This window comes from Oncorhynchus clarkii, chromosome 17 (genome assembly GCF_045791955.1).
Source record: "Oncorhynchus clarkii lewisi isolate Uvic-CL-2024 chromosome 17, UVic_Ocla_1.0, whole genome shotgun sequence".
NCBI lineage: Eukaryota > Metazoa > Chordata > Actinopteri > Salmoniformes > Salmonidae > Oncorhynchus > Oncorhynchus clarkii.
Window position 1 is genome coordinate 53,159,343 of NC_092163.1, and position 19,852 is coordinate 53,179,194.

Consider the following 19,852-nt stretch of genomic DNA (forward strand, 5'->3'; position numbering starts at 1 on the left):
ACTAACTGATATTGAACACTTTGCAGGTTTTATAGAGATGTTGTAGATTAAGAAGCTGTTGGATGCTGTAGTGTTGTGGTGTCAGTGTTGTTGTGTGTCACCTTGCGGATGTTGTAGAAGTCGCGGTGAGGAACCTTCTTCTGGGCTGCCAGCTCCTTCATCTCGTTCAGCAGGATGTGCATCTGGAACTTAGAGCTCAGGTATTGCAGCCGGCGGTAGCAGAACGACTTTCTGCACACACACACACACACACACACACACACACACACACACACACACACACACACACACACACACACACACACACACACACACACACACACACACACATATATATGTCTCACTCTTGACATGTGTACACAGAATTTGCACAGTTTTGACATACACAGATACTAATGAGACAACAGATGTGACTAATGTTAACTGTAAGGCCAGTAACCAGTAACACTCACACTGGTCCGTTAATGATGAGAGCCATCATGACATTCATGTCAGCGATGTACTCCTTCAGGTCTGGGTAAGGCAGGTCCAACTCTGTACTCCTGGAAATGAGGATGGAGAATTTCGGTTACACACTCTCTCTTACACACACGTAGAAGCAGACTAGCCCATCACACACTTTACACCAAAAACTGAAAACAAGCAGACTCAAACACAAACCCACTTCTCCATGGGGCTCTTCTTGGTGTAGACATGCATGACCCCATCCACCATCTTACAGCTGTACCCTGTGTCTGCAGGCATGTTCTTGGTGTCCTGGTTTTCATAGGGGTGAGTCTCTGAGACAGGGGGGTGGACTGGAGCATCTGTGGGAGACAGCGGGGAAGGGAGAAAAGTTCACCATACTATTATACATCACAACTTCATTTTCATTTACAATTTCACAAAGTAACTCATTTGCTAAAGAAGAAAGGGGCAGAAACCCTACAGCTATGCCCTGTGTGTCTCAGTTTGTGTCATACCAAATGTGTCAGGTGTGTGAGTATGTCATACCTGCATCAACGGGGGTCTCAGGGATCTCCTCATAGATGCGTAGGTCCAGGGGCTTCTCTCCCAGCTCTCCCAGCTCACGGGCAGTGGTCTTACAGAAGTTCTGAATGGACAGAGCAATGTACTTCTCCCTGATGAACAGGGCCTTTACCACACATTTAGCTGCATCTACCAGGTCTGTGAAGGGCACCTGGTCAGGGCAGAACGGTACAAGTCAGGCATAGTCTACATTGATTAAGAGTGTGGCTGAGTGGGTAACAATTGCACAATTCTAGACAACATGCTGTCCCCACTGGAGACCGGGGTTCACTACCCGGTCCAGGCTCTCATTTCTGAACTACTTCCTCTGTATATCCAACTGCCTAAATAAATAAGTCCAAGCACTACCAAACCCACCTCAATAGACTTGTTGACTGAATTGGTTTACCTTTCACAGTAAGCATGTGGCACACTGAGAGACCAACCAACTAGTACTTGGAATGAGAAACCACTGCATGATAAAACACTGATCAGGATGGACTGTGACTGGATTTATTATATCAAGTTGTTTAGTCAGCGGCTCTCACCCCACACTTCTCCTCCCCTGATATTGAGACACGCTGGTACTCTCGCTCCATCGGTAATACTCTCTCCTTCATCCAGCCATCATCCGTCCTGTCCACACCACCCAGCTCATTCATAAACCTACAGGGAGAGAGAAGGGGTAAAGAAAAGATTAGGATAGGAGAGAGCATGGGGTTGAGGTATGACGTAGGGAAATAGAAATCTCATGTAAATAGTTTTGCAAAGCACCTATGAAAATATATGAATCAATACTTTATTGGCAGGTTTAGTTGGACATATGTACAGGGAGGTCGACCGATTAATTAGGGCTGATTTCAAGTTTTCATAACAATCAGTAATCGGCATTTTTGGACACCGATCATGGCCGATTACATTACAGGAAGGAGTGCAGCAAGGAGCCAAGGTAAGTTGCTAGCTAGTATTAAACGTATCTTATAAAAAACAATCAATCTTAACATAATCCCTAGTTAACTACACATGGTTGATGATATTACTAGTTTATCTAGCTTGTCCTGCATTGCATATAATCGATGCGGTGCCTGCAAATTTATAATTGAATCACAGCCAAACGGGTGATTTAACAAGTGCATTCGTGAAAAAAGCACTGTCGTTGCACCAATGTGTACCTAACCATAAACATCAATGCTTTTCTTTAAATCAATACACAAGTATATATATTTTTAAACCTGCATATTTAGTCAATATTGCCTGCTAACATGAATTTCTTTTAACTAGGGAAATTGTGTCACTTCTCTTGCGTTCTGTGCAACAGAGTCAGGGTATATGCAGCAGTTTGGGCCGACTGGCTCGTTGAGAACTGTGTGAAGACTATTTCTTCCTAACAAAGACAGCCAACTTCGCCAAACGGGGGATGATTTAACAAAAGCACATTTGCGAAAAAAGCACAATCGTTGCACGAATGTACCTAACCATAAACATCAATGCCTTTCTTAAAATCAATACACAGAAGTCTATTTTTTTTATTTAAAACCTGCATATTTAGTTAAAATAAATGTTAGCAGGCAATATTAAACTAGGGAAATTGTGTCACTTCTCTTGCGTTCATTGCACGCAGAGTCAGGGTATATGCAACAGTTTGGGCCGCCTGGCTCGTTGCGAACAAATTTGCCAGAATTTTACGTAATTATAACATAACATTGAACGTTGTGCAATGTAACAGCAATATTTAGACATATGGATGCCACCCATTAGATAAAATACGGAACGGTTCTGTATTTCACTGAAAGAATAAACGTTTTTTTTTTCCCCAAAATGATAGTTTCCGGATTTGACCATATTAATGACCTAAGGCTCGTATTTCTGTGTGTTATTATATTATAATTAAGTCTATGATTTGATAGAGCAGTCTGACTGAGCGGTGGTAGGCAGCAGCAGGCTCGTAAGCATTCATTCAAACAGCACTTCACTGCGTTTGCCAGCAGCTCTTCGCAATGCTTCAAGCATTGCGCTGTTTATGACTTCAAGCCTATATCAAATATACATAGAGTACCAGTCAAAGGTTTGGACTCACTTACTCATTAAAGAGTTTTCTTTATTTTTAATATTTTCTACATTGTCAAATCAAATCAAATGTGTCACATGCGCCAAATACAACAGGTTACAGTGAAATGCTTACTTACAAGCCCTTAACTAACAATGCTTTAAGAAGTTTTTAGAAAAAAAAGAGAAAACAAAACTAACAAATAATTAAACAGCAGCAGTAACATAACAATAGCAAGGCTATATACAGGAGGTACGGAATCAATGTGTGGGGACACCGGTTAGTTGAGGTAATTGAGGTAATATGCACATGTAGGTAGAGTTAAAGTAACTATGCATAGATAATAAACAGAGAGTAGCAGCAGCGTAAAAGAGGAGTCTGGGTAGCCCTGTTAAGAAGCCTCTTGGACCTAGACTTGGCACTCCGGTATTGCTTGCCGTGCGGTAGCAGAGAGAACAGTCCATGACTAGGGTGGCTTGAGTCTTTGACAATTTTTAGGGCCTTCCTCTGACACAGCATGGTATAGAGGTCCTGGATGGCAGGGAGCTTGGCCCCAGTGATGTACTGGGCTGTACGCACTACCCTCTGAAGTGGCCAAGCAGTTGCAACCAGTCAGGATGCTCACGATGGTGCAGCTGTAGAACCTTTTGAGGATCTGAGGACCCATGCCAAATCTTTTCAGTCTCCTGAGGGGGAATAGGATTTGTCGTGCCCTCTTCATTACTGTCTATGTGTGTTTGGACCATGATAGTTTGTTGGTGATGTGGATGCCAAGGAACTTGAAGCTCTCAACCTGCTCCACTGCAGCCCCGTCGATGAGAATGGGGGCGTGCTTGGTCCTCCTTTTCCTGTAGTCCACAATCATCTCCTTTTTCTTGATCACATAGAGGGAGAGGTTGTTGTCCTGGCACCACACGGCCAGGTCTCTGACCTCCTCCCTATAGGCTGTCTCATTGTTGTTAGTGATCAGGCCTACCATTGTTGTGTCATCGGCAAACTTGATGATGGTGTTAGAGTCGTGCCTGGCCATGCAGTCATGAGTGAACAGGGAGTACAGGAGGGGACTGAGCACGCACCTGAGGGGCCCAAGTGTTGAGGATCAGCGTGGCGGATGTGTTGTTACCTACCCTTACCACCTGGGAGCAGCCTGCCAGGAAGTCCAGGATCCAGTTGCAGAGCGAAGTGTTTTATTCCTAAGGTCCTTAGCTTAGTGATGAGCTTTGAGGGCACTATGGTGTTGAACGCTGAGCTGTAGTCAAAGAAGTTGAGTGCAATAGAGATTGCATCATCTGTGGATCTGTTGGGGCGGTATGCAAATTGGAGTGGGTCTTGGGTTTAATGGTGTTCATGTGAGCCATGACCAGCCTTTCAAAGCACTTCATGGCTACAGAGTGTTACAGGTCGGTAGTCCTTGAGAAGGTTACCTTAGTGTTCTTGGGCACAGGGACTATGTTGGTCTGCTTGAAATATGTTGGTATTACAGACTCAGATATAGACAGGTTAAAAATGTCAGTGAGACACTTGCCAGTTTGTCAGCGCATGCTCGGACTACACGTCCTGGTAATCCATGTTGACCTGTTTAAAGGTCTTACTCACATCGGCTAAGGAGAGTGTGATCACACAGTCGTCCGGAACAGCTGATGCTCTCATGCATGGTTCAGTGTTACTTGCCTCGAAGCAAGCATAGAAGTAATTTAGCTTGTCTGGTAGGCTCGTGTCACTGGGGAGCTCGCGGCTGTGCTTCCCTTTGTAGTCTGTACTAGTTTGTAAGCTCTGCCACATCCGATGAGCGTTGGAGCCGGTGTAGTACAATTAAATCTTAGTCCTGTATTGACGCTTTACCTGTTTGATGGTTCGTCGGCGGGCATGGCGGGATTTCTTATAAGCTTCAGGGTTAGAGAATAATTGTAGAATAATAGTGAAGACATCAAAACTATGAAATAACACATATGGAATCAAAAAAGTGTTAAACAAATCAAAACATATTTTACATTTGAGATTCTTCAAAGTAGCCACCCTTTGCCTTGATGACAGCTTTGCATACTCTTGGCATTCTCTCAACCAGCTTCATGAGGTTGTCACCTGGAATGCATTTCAATATACAGGTGTGCCTTGTTAAAAGTTAATTTGTGGAATTTCTTTCCTTCTGAATGCTTTTGAGCCAATTGTGTTGTGTCAAGGCAGGGTTGGTATTCAGAAGATAGCCCTATTTGGTAAAAGACCTAGTCGATATTATGGCAAGAACAGCTCAAATAAGCAAAGAGAAACAACAGTCCATCATTACTTTAAGACATGATGGTCAGTCAATCCGGAAAATGTCAAGAACTTTGAAAGTTTCTTCAAATGCAGTCGCAAAAACCATCAAGCGCTATGATGTAACTAGCTCTCACGAGGATCGCCATAGAAAATGAAGATCCAGAGTTACCTCTGCTGCAGAGGATAAATTCATCAGAATTAACTGAACCTCAGATTGCAGCCCAAATAAATGCTTCAAAGGTTTCAAGTAACAGACACATCTCAAAATTGACTGTTCAGAGGAGACTGCATGAATCAGGACTTCATGGTCAAAATGCTGCAAAGAAACCACTACTAAAGGACACCAATAAGAAGAGACTTGCTTGGGCCAAGAAACACGAGCAATGGACATTAGACCGGTGAAAATCTGTCCTTGAGTCCAAATGTGACCAATGTCTTTGTGAGACACAGAGTAGGTGAAAACCCTAGATGATCTATGCATGTGTGGTTCCCACAGTGACCCTGTCTGTGATATACAGTATTTAGAATTCAAGGCACACTTAACCAGCATGGCTACCACAGCATTCTACCATCCCATCTGGTTTGCGCGGTTAGTGCGACTATCATCTGTTTTTCAACAGGACAATTAGATTTTTTTTTTAAACCTTTATTTAACTAGGCAAGTCACTTAAGAACAAATTCTTATTTTCAATGACAGCCTAGGAACAGTGGGTTAACTGCCTTGTTCAGGGGCAGAACGACAGCTTGGAGATTCGATCTTGCAACCTTTCGGTTACTAGTCCAAAGCTCTAACCACTAGGCTACCTGCCACCCCAATGTTCCAACACACCTACAAGGTGTGTAAGGGCTATTTGACCAAGAAAGAGAGTGATGGAGTGCTGCATCAGATGAGATGAGTTAGACCGCAGAGTGAAGGAAAAGCAGCCAACAAGTGCTCAGCATATGTGGGAACTCCTTCAAGACTGTTGGAAAAGTATTCCTCATGAAGCTGGTTGAAAGAATGCCAATAGTGCGCAAAGCTGTCATCAAGGCAAAGGGTGGCTACTTTGAAGAATCTAAAATCAAAAATATATGTAATGCTTTTTTAAAATTCCATATGTGATACTTCATAGTTTTGATGTCTTCACTATTATTCAACAATGTAGAAAATAGTAAAATAAAGAAAAACCCTTGAATGAGTAGGTGTGTCCAAACATTTGAATGGTACTGTATAAAGGAAGATAACCTTTGGCCTAGCACCAGAGAGAGAGAGAAGGAGATATGCTGGTGGCATGCTACAACACCGACATCCTTGTCAGATAGGCTACGTTTGCTATACAGATACAGCCTTACAGGAGGCGGCTAATTCACCAATTGTTTTACGCGGCATCACTCAATAGAATTATTAATAAGATTACCTTCTAAAGTAATTTGCAGTACTTTATTAAAGTGTAACAGACTACTGAGATGTTATTGAAGAAATAAGTTGTTTCATGATCTTTTTGGACTGAATATCAGCCCTGCACCTCAGAGGGATTCCTGAGTGGCGCAGTGGTCTATGACACTGCATCTCAGTGCAAGAGGTGTCGCTACAGTACCTGGTTTGAATCCAGGCTGCATCACATCCAGCCTTGATTGGGAGTCCCATAGGGCGGCAAACAATTGGCACAGCCTTGTCCGGGGTAGGCCGTCATTGTAAATAAGAATTTGTTCTAAACTGACTTGCCTAGTCAAATAAAGGTTAAATAAATAAAATGACTCAACATCACCTGTGATGACTATACATCATCAGTAGGGGGCAGCACACAGGGAACTCATATTTTGCTGTTGGAGTGGAACATTCTCAATATATAACAAAATGATACATTTAAAATTAAACTCTTCAGAAAATGAGCGCCAAGGACTGTACATACGTACAGGTAAAAACTTTAACTTATGCATTCACAAGATTGTTAGGAAAAGGCAAAAGATAGAGAGAGAGACTGAAAGTACAGCTCACTCACTCTAGGTCGGCAGCGCTGTCAATTTTCATGAACTCCTGTTTGATGCGGAGCAGGATCTCTGGCTCAAGCCTGGCGTGGTGCGGAGTGCATGGCAGCAAGGCCAGGTCAGAGGGGTACAGGTAAGACAAAGCACAAGGAAGGGGGAGGGGGGCGGCACATACACACATTTAAACACACAAGCACAGAAAGAAAGACAGAGAGGATTCAAATCCAGTTACACAAACAAAACACACAAGAGAACAACAGTAACGCACATGACACACACAAAGGGGATCAGGGTGTGAAGGGTGGTCAGATGAAATGGGACAAACAGAGAAACATGATCAGTTAGCAGTGGAACAGACAGTATACCTTGGTATACCTTGGTCACATGACCCTGCTGCGGTGAGTGGAGCAAGGATGCCTAAGTGTGTCAGATCCCCCCTGAGATTGGCTCAGTGGCACAGGCCATCACACCCCATCAACCCAGACAGAACCCCCCCCCCCCCCCTTCTCCTGTGGGTGGAACAGGCTGGAACACCAGGATGCGAATGCTACTGACTGACTCCATTAGCTGTTTACTTATGTTAGTCAGCTGGCCTGCTTAAAAGCGACATGATGGAAGCTGTTGACGGTGCTTGTGTGCCTGTGGGTATATGGAGGGTGTTTGGGTGTGTACGGGGGAGTTGTGTTGGTGTGTATGTGAGTGTGCATGTCTGCTGCTGTGTGTGTCCCTACTTGATGTCCTGGCTGATCTGCCTCTCCAGGCGTTGGCGTCTCTCCTCCAGCTGCTCGATGGGGCTGTCCTCAGGGAACTCATAAGGAGCGGTGCGCATCTCACTCTCCGTCAGGCTACGAGTGAACAGCTCCTGAGAGATACACAGAGAGTCAAATAAACATTAGAACACACACACATTACACACACAGGAAGAGTTTACTTAACATTACAATACACAAACTTACATAAACATCATGAACATTTAACACCGACACAAACATCCAACACATGCAGTCGCACGCAAACACACACACACACACACACACACCACACACCACACACACACACGTATTTGGAAAGTGCTTGACAGTGGTGGAAAAAGTACTCAATTGTCATACTTTAGTAAAAGGAAAGATACCTTAATAGAAAATGACTAAAGTAAAAGTAAATGACACCCAGTAAAACCCTACTTGAGTAAAATTCTAAAAGTATTCGGTTTTAAATATACTTAAGTATCAAAAGGAAATGTAATAGTAAAAGTACAAATAACTTCAAATTCAAACCAGACAGCACCATTTTCTTGTTTTTCAAAATCACGGATAGCCAGCGGCACACTCCAACACTCAGACATAATTTACGAACGAAGCATGTGTTTAGTAAGTCCGCCAGATCAGAGCCAGTAGGGATGTTCTCTTGATAAGTGTGTGAATTGCACCATTTTCCTGTCCTGCTAAGCATTCAAAATGTAATGAATACTTTTGGGTGTCAGAGAAAATGTATGGAGTAAAAAGTACATCATTTTCTTTAGGAATGTAGTTAAGTAAACGTTGTCAAAAATATACAGTGGGGCAAAAAAGTATTTAGTCAGCCACCAATTGTGCAAGTTCTCCCACTTAAAAAGATGAGCGGCCTGTAATTTTCATCATAGGTACACTTCAACTATGACAGACATAAATGAGAAGAAAAAAATCCAGAAAATCACATTGTAGGATTTTTAATGAATTTATTTGCAAATGATGGTGGAAAATAAGTATTTGGTCACCTACAAACAAGTAAGATTTCTGGCTCTCAATGACCTGTAACTTCTTCTTTAAGAGGCTCCTCTGCCATCCACTCGTTACCTGTATTAATGGCACCTGTTTGAACTTGTTATCAGTATAAAAGACACCTGTCCACAACCTCAAACAGTCACACTCCAAACTCCACTATGGCCAAGACCAAAGAGCTGTCAAAGGACACCAGAAACAAAATTGTAGACCTGCACCAGGCTGGGAAGACTGAATTTGCAATAGGTAAGCAGCTTGGTTTGAAGAAATCAACTGTGGGAGCAATTATTAGGAAATGGAAGACATATAAAACCACTGATAATCTCCCTCGATCTAAAATCTAAAATGATCACATGAACAGTGAGCAAAAATCCCAGAACCACATGGGGGGACCTAGTGAATGACCTGCAGAGAGCTGGGACCAAAGTAACAAAGCCTACCATCAGTAACACACTACGCTGCCAGGGACTCAAATCCTGCAGTGCCAGACGTGTCCCCCTGCTTAAGCCAGTACATGTCCAGGCCCGTCTGAAGTTTGCTAGAGAGCATTTGGATGATCCAGAAGAAGATTGGGAGAATGTCATATGGTCAGATGAAATCAAAATATAACTTTTTGGTAAAAACTCAACTCATCGTGTTTGGAGGACAAAGAATGCTGAGTTGCATCCAAAGAACACCATACCTACTGTGAAGCATGGGGGTGGAAACATCATGCTTTGGGGCTGTTTTTCTGCAAAGGGACCAGGACGACTGATCCGTGTAAAGGAAAGAATGAATGGGGCCATGTATCGTGAGATTTTGAGTGAAAACCTCCTTCCATCAGCAAGGGCATTGAAGATGAAACGTGGCTGGGTCTTTCAGCATGACAATGATCCCAAACACACCGCCCGGGCAACGAAGGAGTAGCTTCGTAAGAAGCATTTCAAGGTCCTGGAGTGGCCTAGTCAGTCTCCAGATCTCAACCCCATAGAAAATCTTTGGAGGGAGTTGAAAGTCCGTGTTGCCCAGCAACAGCCCCAAAACATCACTGCACTAGAGGAGATCTGCATGGAGGAATGGGACAAAATACCAGCAACAGTGTGTGAAAACCTTGTGAAGACTTACAGAAAACGTTTGACCTCTGTCATTGCCAACAAAGGGTATATAACAAAGTATTGAGATAAACTTTGTTATTGACCAAATACATATTTTCCACCAAAATGTGCAAATTAATTAATTAAAAATCCTACAATGTGATTTTTTTTCCCTCATTTTGTCTGTCATAGTTGAAGTGTACCTAATGATGAAAATTACAGGCCTCTCATCTTTTTAAGTGGGAGAACTTGCACAATTGGTGGCTGACTAAATACTTTTTTGCCCCACTGTAAATACTAAAGTAAAGTACAGATACACCAAAAAACTACTTAAGTAGTACTTCAAAGTATTTTTACTGAAGTACTTTACACCACTGTTGACACCACTGTGTCACTGTGCTCTCACCTCAGCGATCTCCTTGTACTTTCCGTCCATGGATGTACGCAGGTTGATGGGGAAGTGTTTGAGTGTGTGACTGATGGGTGTCCCAGGGAGGGAGCGCTGAGGATTCAGGGGCTTGGCCTGCCCTGCTACACCACGCAGATCTAGATGGAGGGAGAGCGGTGGAGAGGAAGATAGAGAGAGAGAGGCAGTGTTAAACAACAAATAATAAACATAACAAAAAAGAAAAAAACAAAGTTAAACAACAGGGAGGGAGAGGCAGACGGAGTGAGTTGTTATTGCATGGATTTGCAACATTTAAACACTGTCTGATATTTCACAGCCACAACTCTTGTGCCATCACCTCCAACATGGGACTACACTAGTATACTCCACTCCGGCCTTCTTCTCTCTCAACTACAGCCTCGTCTCTCAGCAGCAGTGTTGTGCTCTGCATACAGCACAGAGGAGCTTCCCTACAGTATGACAGCTTCAGTGGTGTGTTAGTCTCTCCACAGCACTGCTGGCCCTTTGAGCCGTGTCTCTGTTGGCTGCCCACTGCATTGTGTGTCAGGCAGCAGCAGGAGGAGTGGTGTCTGTGTGTGTGGCAGTAGTCTTTGTGGTATATAGCCCACCCTAAGGGTCATTCAGATGGATGCTCAATAACAAGATAAATGTTGTCAGATGCCAGACACCCGTTGCCATGGAGACCTGGTCTGGAGAGAGGGGAGGAGAGGTTGAGGGGAGGAGCACAATAACAGAACCTTCCCCTGAGACGGACGCTGCTGGGTGAGAGAGTACACACTACACTGGCAGGCAGGCAGGCAGAGAACAAAGACCCCACTGTGTATGTCCCATTGAATACAGAGAGAGAGAGAGAGATTAGTAACCAAAAGATGAGCGATGAGCTCAAGAGCCACGTGATAGTTTGCTAAACTGTGTGTGTGTGTTTTCAGAGAATGCTGCTTTGGCATGATGATCCCATAAGGCCTTTATACTGGAGGGGACTCCTGAGATGCAGAGGGTTACATTTTAAGACAGACAAGCCCTGTAAATGAGTGTGTCCCACAGCATGCTCTGCTACGCCTAATCACCCCATGAAAGATGCCAGAGCAACTGGACTCATCACAAACACAGACATACAGACTCTGGCCTCCATTACAGTGACTGTCCATTCATGTCAGTATCATCACCACCACACTACAGTCATATGTACTCTGTAATACACAGTATTATTGAATAAGGCTAAACACAAACAGTACCATTCCTCCATGTATCATATTAATACAACGGGCTCATTCAGTAGTGCTAAGCATGGCCACTATGTCATCATCAGCACAGTCAGATTCACCCTATGCACATTACATTTATTCAATGATAATAAACTATATTCTATCAAAATACTCGTATCATCATGATGTTCTCTCCAATGGATTTCCCACAGTGAAGCATAGCTGTGGCCTACTGACGCTACAAGTGTGATTCAGAAGATAGGGAGTGAGATTTTTAATTCGAGAAGAATGGATTCACTTTTTCAATGCTAGTTAGGCATACTATAGTTATCACATTTCACATTGGATTTATTAAATACAAAAAGGTAAGACGTGTTTTTAATTCTGGTGCCGTTCTGCACACACAAGCTTGTCAGCTAGCTAGCTTCCCTGGTCCAACGTTAAGCCAACTCTGAAGTTCAAAGACATTCAAAGTTTATCCATAGAAGCCGCTCCTCCGTAGGTATAATTCTATGGGACTATTTCAGATAATACATGTCATCACATGCATCTCATCACAGAACTAGGCCTACTGGGAGACTAAAGCAAAGCAACCCACTGACATCTACTGGAACTGAAAGCCTTCAACTATGCTGCTAGACTTCTGGGGTAAAGCAACATGTCTAAGTAGGCAGATTTAGACAGGACTGCAGTGGTTGATGGTACTACCACCTCAGCACACTTGATTGTACTACGTCCCCTAAACGGGATTTGGTATTATATTTGTAATTTATGGGACTTTATTTATTATATTTTATATCAGAGGGGAAACGCAACACTTTCACAACACCACAGGCAGACAGGCCCATTGTAAGTGTTTACTGCAGGCTCTCTCATACGAACAACACTAGGTCGGCAGGGCATTCGGAAAGTATTCAGACCCCTTTAGTTTTTCCACATTTTGCTACGTTATAGCCTTATTCTTTTTTTTTCAATTTAAGTTTAAGTTTTATTAAGTTTTCTTGTTTTTCAATCAACCAACAAAACACATTCCACATTCACAGATGTGACAGGCTTAAAAAAAGTTTTAAAAAATAAGTTAAAATATATAATAATAATACATTTAAAAAAAAATACAATTAAAATAAAAGATTAAGAAAAATAATACAAGTTTTTTGTTGTTGTTAAAGCCTTCTTCCTCCAGACGTGACGCTTGCCATTCAGGCCAAATAATTACATATTGGTTTCATCAGACCAGATAATCTTGTTTCTCATGGTCAGATAGTCCTTTAGGTGCCTTTAGGCAAACTCCGAGCGGGCTGTCATGTGCCTTTAACTGAGGAGTGGCTTCCATCAGGCCACTCTACCATAAAAGCCTGATTGGTGGAGTGCTGCAGAGATGGTTGACCTTCTGGAAGGTTCTTCCATCTCCACAGAGAAACTCTGGAGCGCTGTCAGAGTGACCATCGGATTCTCGGTCACATCCGTGACCAAGGCCCTTCTCCCCCGATTGCTCAGTTTGGCCAGCCGGCCAGCTCTGGGAAGAGTCTTGATGGTTCCAAACCTCTTCCATTAAAGAATTATGAAGGACACTGTGTTCTTTGGGATCTTCAATGCTACAGACAATTTTTGGTACCCTTCCCCAGATCTGTGCCTCTACACAATCCTGTCTCAGAGCTCTACGGACAATTCCTTCGACCTCATGGCTTAGTTGCTGCTCTGACATGCACTGTCAACTGTGGGACCTCATTTAGAAAGATGTGAGCCGCAGGTGGACTCAAGTTGTAGAACCATCTCAAGGATGATCAACAGAAACAGGATGCACATAAGCTAAATTTCGAGTCTCATAGCAAAGGGTCTGAATACTTATGTAAATAAGGTATATATACAGTTGAAGTCGGACGTTTACAAACACTTAGGTTGGAGTCATTAAAACTTGTTTTTCAACAACTCCACAAATTTCTTGTTAACAAACTAGTTTTGGAACGTCGGTTAGGACATCTACTTTGTGCATGACAAGTAACTTTTTCCAACAATTGTTTACAGACAGATTATTTCACTTATAATTCACTGTATCACAATTCCAGTGGGTCAGAAGTTTAAATACACTAAGTTGACTGTGCCTTTAACCAGCTTGTAAAATTCCAGAAAATCATGCCATGGCTTTAGAAGCTTCTGATAGGCTAATTGACATAATTTGAGTCAATTGGAGGTGTACCTGTGGATGTGTTTCAAGGCCTACCTTCAAACTCAGTGCCTCTTTGCTTGACATCATGAGAAAATCTAAATAAATCAGCCAAGACCTCAGAAAAAAAATTCTAGACCTCCACAAGTCTGGTTCATCCTTGGGAGCAATTTCCAAACGACTGAAGGTACCACGTTCATCTGTACAAACAATAGTACGCAAGTATAAACACTATGGGACCACGCAGCCGTCATACAGCTCAGGAAGGAGACGCATTCTGTCTCCTAGAGATGAACGTGCTTTGGTGCGAAAGGGCAAATCAATCCCAGAACAACAGCAAAGGACCTTGTGAAGATGCTGGAGGAAATAGGTACAAAATGATCTATATACACAGTAAAACGAGTCCTATATCGACATAACCTGAAAGGCCGCTCAGCAAGAGAGAAGCCACTGCTCCAAAACCGCCATAAAAAAGCCAGACTACGGTTTGCAACTGCACATGGGGACAAAGATCGTACTTTCTGGAGAAATGTCCTCTGGTCTGATGAAACAGAAATAGAACTGTTTGGCCATTATGACCATCGTTATGTTCGGAGGAAAAAGGGGGAGGCTTGCAAGCCGAAGAACACCATCCCAACCGTGAAGCACGGGGGTGGCAGCATCATGTTGTGGGGGTGCTTTGCTGCAGGAGGGACTGGTGCACTACACAAAATAGAATGCATGATGAGAAGAAAAATGATGTGGCTATATTGAAGCAACATCAGTCAGGAAGTTCAAACTTGGTCGCAAATGGGTCTTCCAAATGGACAATGAGCCCAAACATACTTCCAAAGTTGTGGCAAAATGGCTTAAGGACAACAAAAGTCAAGGTATTGGAGTGGCCATCACAAAGCCCTGACCTCAATCCTATAGAAAATGTGTGGGCAGAACTGAAAAAGCGTGTGCGAGCAAGGAGGCCTAAACACCTGACTCATTTACACCAGCTCTGTCAGGGGGAATGGGCCGAAATTCACCCAATATACTGTGGGAAGCTTGTGGAAGACTACCCAAAATGTTTGACCCAAGTTAAACAATGTAAAGGCAATGCTGCCAAATACTAATTGAGTGTATGTAAACTTCTGACCCACTGGGAACGTGATGAAAGAAAAAATCTGAAATAAATAATTCTCTCTACTATTATTCTGACATTTCACATTCTTAAAATAAAGTGGTGATCCTAACTGACCTAAGACAGGGAATTTTTGCTCAGATTAAATGTTAGGAATTGTGAAAAACTGAGTTTAAATGTATTTGGCTAAGGTGTATGTAAACTGCCGACTTCAACTGTATATTATTATATATATACTTATTTTATTTTTTTTAATTACATTTGCAAAAAAAATCTCAATTTATTTTCGCTTCGTCATTATGGGGTATTGCGTATAGATTGGGATTTTTTTATTTTATTTTATCCATTTTAGAATAAGGCTGTTGTCACGACTCCCGCCGAAGGTGGCTCCCCTGCCTGTTCGGGCGGTGCTCGGCGGTCGTCGTCGCCGGTCTACTAGCCGCCACCGATCCCTTTTCCCTTGTCTGTTGGTTAAGTCTTATTAGTTGCACCTGTTTCTTTTGTGTTTCTTGATTTCTGGTCTATTTAAGCCTGTTAGGCCCGCTTAGGTTTGTGGGTGATTATTTTGTGTTCGCTGTCGGTTGTGGATGTATTTTTTCTCCGGATCATTTTGCCCTGTGTGTTTGGGCTGGTCAGTGTTTCTGCGCCCTGTGTTTGGCGTGACCCTTTTTTGTGCCGGAGAAATAAATAATCTATTATTGAACCCTCTGTTCTCTGAGCCTGACTCCTACCTTCCACTCTTAGTAACTCGTGACAGCTATAATGTAACAAAATGTGGAAAAAGTTAAGGGGTCTGAATACATTCCGAATGCACTGTACATCACTGGGGTGGTGGGCTACTACAAAGTAATGGTGTAATAAAACTAGTGCAGACTGCAGACACAGTGGCCCAGAGGATAGGAGTTGTAATATGGGTGACCCTGATTTAGAACACACAACACTATACAGCAGTTCAAAGCCTAGTTAGTGGTTGTTCTGGATAAGAACAGAGAGGGGCTAGTTTTAAAGGAGCTATAGTGATCTCAGAAAGCAGAAAAATAGACTACTGTGCTTCATGCAAACTACGATATAGTCCTAGTAAAAAGTATGATGCACAGAATAAACAGTGATATGACTGTAAATTCAGATACCCTCATCTAATTCATTCACAACGCAAGAGGATTTTATTTTATTAGGATCTCTTTTAGTCCTCATTTGGACTAATCTTCCAAATGTCCTTAAACATTAAAATCCAATTTATAATACAAATCACATATAACACTGTTACACACAACAGGCATAATACACTGACATATTGACCAGATAAATACTTTAACAATCTGAAATGATAGTTTGCTTCCTTCATCTGCCATAGTCCTGCACAACCTCCAATGTTTTATATTTAAAAGGTTCTAAAGTATTGATTGAATGTATATATTGAAAGGTTTCTGGTTTGCTCAGAAAAATGATTATATTTCTTTATTGCTCTGAATCAAAATGTTATTTTGCCTATTTCTCTTTTCTGCTGGGATAACACAGATGGTGAACAATCTATTCCTAGTATTGACTGGATGTCTGTCTCTTACCAATTGAATACTGATGTGAATGGAGTTAAGCCGTTTTAAATGGTGTACATTGTGAAATAAAATAAGCATATTTTTTTCAATTGTCTTGTTGAATGATGACCAACTAAGAGCATTGTGCATGACTACAACATAATAATCACATCACCTTAAAACAATCATTGCTGCTTTGTTCTGTGCAATCTGCAGCCTCCTAATTTCCCTTGCTGATGCATGTCCCCAGACCACAGAACAGTATTTCCCCTGACTCTCAATTAATGCTTTCCCGGTAAATATTTAGCTATCCTTCTGATCATGCATGCATTTAATTTTTTTACATTAATTGTTTTTACATAGATGAGTTATTTGAAATGACCATGATAAGCAATTGTCTAGGTGTAACCCCAAGTAGTTTGGTTTCTGCCACTTCCTCAATTTGTACTCCCCCCATACTTAATTGCATCCCCATGCTGTGTTGGCCTTTTCCTGGTGGAACAGACCAACATAACCTTGATTTTCTTGGCGTTCAAAACAAGTTTGTTCCTGAAAACCCACTCCCTGATATTTCCCAGATCTACTTGTAGAGTTTGCTGTAACTGTTGATATTCCACAGTTTAAAGCATGAGTGAAAGAAAACGACCAATTGATATACAGTTGAAGTCGGAAGATTTTCACAATTCCTGACATTTAATCTGAGTTAATATTCCCTGTCTTAGGTCAGTTAGGATCACCACTTTATTTTAAGAATGTGAAATGTCAGAATAATAGTAGAGAGAAAGATTTATTTAAGATTTAATTTCTTTCATCACATTCCCAGTGGGTCAGAAGTTTACATACACTCAATTAGTATTAGGCAGCATTGCCTTTAAATTGTTTAACTTGGGTCAAACGTTTTGAGTAGCCTTCCACAAGCTTCCCACAATAAGTTGGGTGAATTTTGGCCCATTCCTCCTGACAGAGCTGGTGTAACTGAGTCAGGTTTGTAAGCCTCTTTGCTCGCACACACTTTTCAGTTCTGCCCACAAATGTTCTATATGATTGAGGTCAGGGCTGTGTGATGGCCACTTCAATACCTTGACTTTGTTGTCCTTAAGGCATTTTGCCACAACTTTGGAAGTATGTTTGGGGTCATTGTCCATTTGGAAGACCCATTTGTGACCAAGCTTTAATTTTCTGACTGATGACTTAAGATGTTGCTTCAACATATCCACATAATTTTCCTCCCTCATGATGCCATCTATTTTATGAAGTGCACCAGTCCCTCCTGCAGCAAAGCACCCCTACAACATGATGCCACCCCCGTACTTCACAGTTGGGATGGTGTTCTTCGGATTGCAAGCCTCCCCCTTTTTCCTCCAAACATAACGATGGTCATTATCGCCAAACAGTTCTATTTCTGTTTCATCAGACCAGAGGACATTTTTCCAAAAAGTATGATCTTTGTCCCCATTGTGCAGTTGCAAACAGTAGTCTTGCTTTTTTATGGCGCTTTTGGAGTAGTGGCTTCTTCCTTGCTGAGCGGCCTTTCAGGTTATGTCGATATAGGACTCGTTTTACTGTGGATATAGATACCTTTGTACCTGTTTCCTCCAGCATCTTCTCAAGGTCCTTTGCTGTTGTTCTAGGATTGATTTGCACTTTTCGCACCAAAGCACTTTCATCTCATTCATTTCCAGTTCACTGCTGCCCATGACTGGAACGAATTGCAAAAATCTCTGAAGCTGGAGACTCACATCTCCCTCACTAGATTTAAGCGTCAGCTGTCAGAGCAGCTTACAGATCACTGCACCTGTACATAGCCCATCTATCTACCTACCTCATCCCCATACTGGTATTTATTTATTTTGCTCCTTTGCACCCCAGTATCTCTAACTGCACATTCATCTTCTGCCGATCTACCATTCCAGTGTTTAATTGCTATATTGTAATTACTTCGCCACCATGGCCTATTTATTTCATTAACTTACCTCATTTGCACTCACTGTATATAGACTTTTTATTTTACTTTGTTCTACTGTATTATTGACTGTATGTTTTGTTTATTCCATGTGTAACTCCGGGTTGTTGTATGTGTCGAATTGCTACGCTTTATCTTGGCCAGGTCGCAGTTGCAAATGAGAACTTGTTCTCAACTAGCCTACCTGGTTAAATAAAGGTGAAATAAAAAATAAAATAAAAATAAAATCTCTAGGAGACAGAACGCGTCTCCTTCCTGAGCAGCATGACGGCTGCGTGGTCCCATGGTGTTTATACTTGCATACCATTGTTTGTACAGATAAACATGGTACCTTCAGGCGTTTGAAACTTGCTCCCAAGGATGAACCAGACTTGTGGAGGTCTACAATTGTCCGAGGTCTTGGCTGATTTCTTTAGATTTTCCCATAATGTGAAGCAAAGAGGCACTGAGTTTGAAGGTAGGTCTTGAAATACATCCACAGGTACACCTCCAAATGACTCAAATGATATCAATTAGCCTATCGGAAGCTTCTAAAGCCATGACATTTCCTGGAATATTCCAAGCTGTTTAGAAGGCACAGTCAACTTAGTGTATGTCAACTTCTAACCCACTTAAGTTGGAGTCAGTAAAACTCATTTTTCAACCACTCCACAAATTTCTTGTTAACAAACTATAGCTTTGGCAAGTCGGTAACGACATCTACTTTGTGCATGACACAAGTAATTTTTACAACAATTGTTTATAGACAGATTATTTCACTTATAATTCACTGTATCACAATACCAGTGGATCAGAAGTTTACATACACTAAGTTGACTGTGCCTTTAATCTGCTTGGAAAATTCCAGAAAATTATGTCATGGCAATAGAAGCTTCCGATAGGCTAATTGACATCATTTGAGTCAATTGGAGGTTTACCTGTGGATGTATTTCAAGGCGTACCTTGAAATACAAATTTCCAAATGCCTGAAGGTACCATGTTCATCTGTACAAACAATACAGACCTAACAAGCAAATATACACACCATGGGACCACGCAGCCGTCATACCGCTCAGGAAGGAGACACATTCTGTCACGCACTTTGGTGGGAAAAGTGCAAATCAATCCCAGAACAACAGCAAAGGACCTTGTGAAGATGCTAGAATAAACCAGTACAAAGGTATCTATATCCACAGTAAAACAAGTCCTATATCGACATAACCTGAAGGCTACTCAGCAAGGAAGAAGCCTCTGCTCCAAACCACCATAAAAAAGCCAGACTACTGTTTGCAACTGCACATGGGACCAAAAATTGTACTTTTTGGAGAAATGTCCTCTGGTCTGATGAAACAGAAATCTAACTGTTTGGCCATAATGACC

At 42.0% G+C, this 19,852-nt stretch overlaps 1 protein-coding gene across 3 annotated transcripts in view; it reads right to left on the reverse strand.

The window, feature by feature from the left end:
- The window catches only part of LOC139371100 (AMP deaminase 2-like), an 82,448-nt gene that overhangs the window by 11,300 nt on the left and 51,296 nt on the right, over positions 1 to 19,852 (reverse strand). For all 3 annotated transcript variants that reach the window (XM_071111169.1, XM_071111168.1, XM_071111166.1), the window contains exons 2-9: positions 10,516 to 10,655; positions 8,011 to 8,141; positions 7,294 to 7,362; positions 1,557 to 1,674; positions 994 to 1,180; positions 665 to 806; positions 453 to 542; positions 102 to 231 (exon numbers count right to left, since the gene is read on the reverse strand). In XM_071111169.1, the coding sequence (XP_070967270.1) occupies positions 102 to 231; positions 453 to 542; positions 665 to 806; positions 994 to 1,180; positions 1,557 to 1,674; positions 7,294 to 7,362; positions 8,011 to 8,141; positions 10,516 to 10,545 (897 nt within the window). In that variant the 5' untranslated portion in view covers positions 10,546 to 10,655. The remainder of the gene's footprint in view (positions 1 to 101; positions 232 to 452; positions 543 to 664; positions 807 to 993; positions 1,181 to 1,556; positions 1,675 to 7,293; positions 7,363 to 8,010; positions 8,142 to 10,515; positions 10,656 to 19,852) is intronic.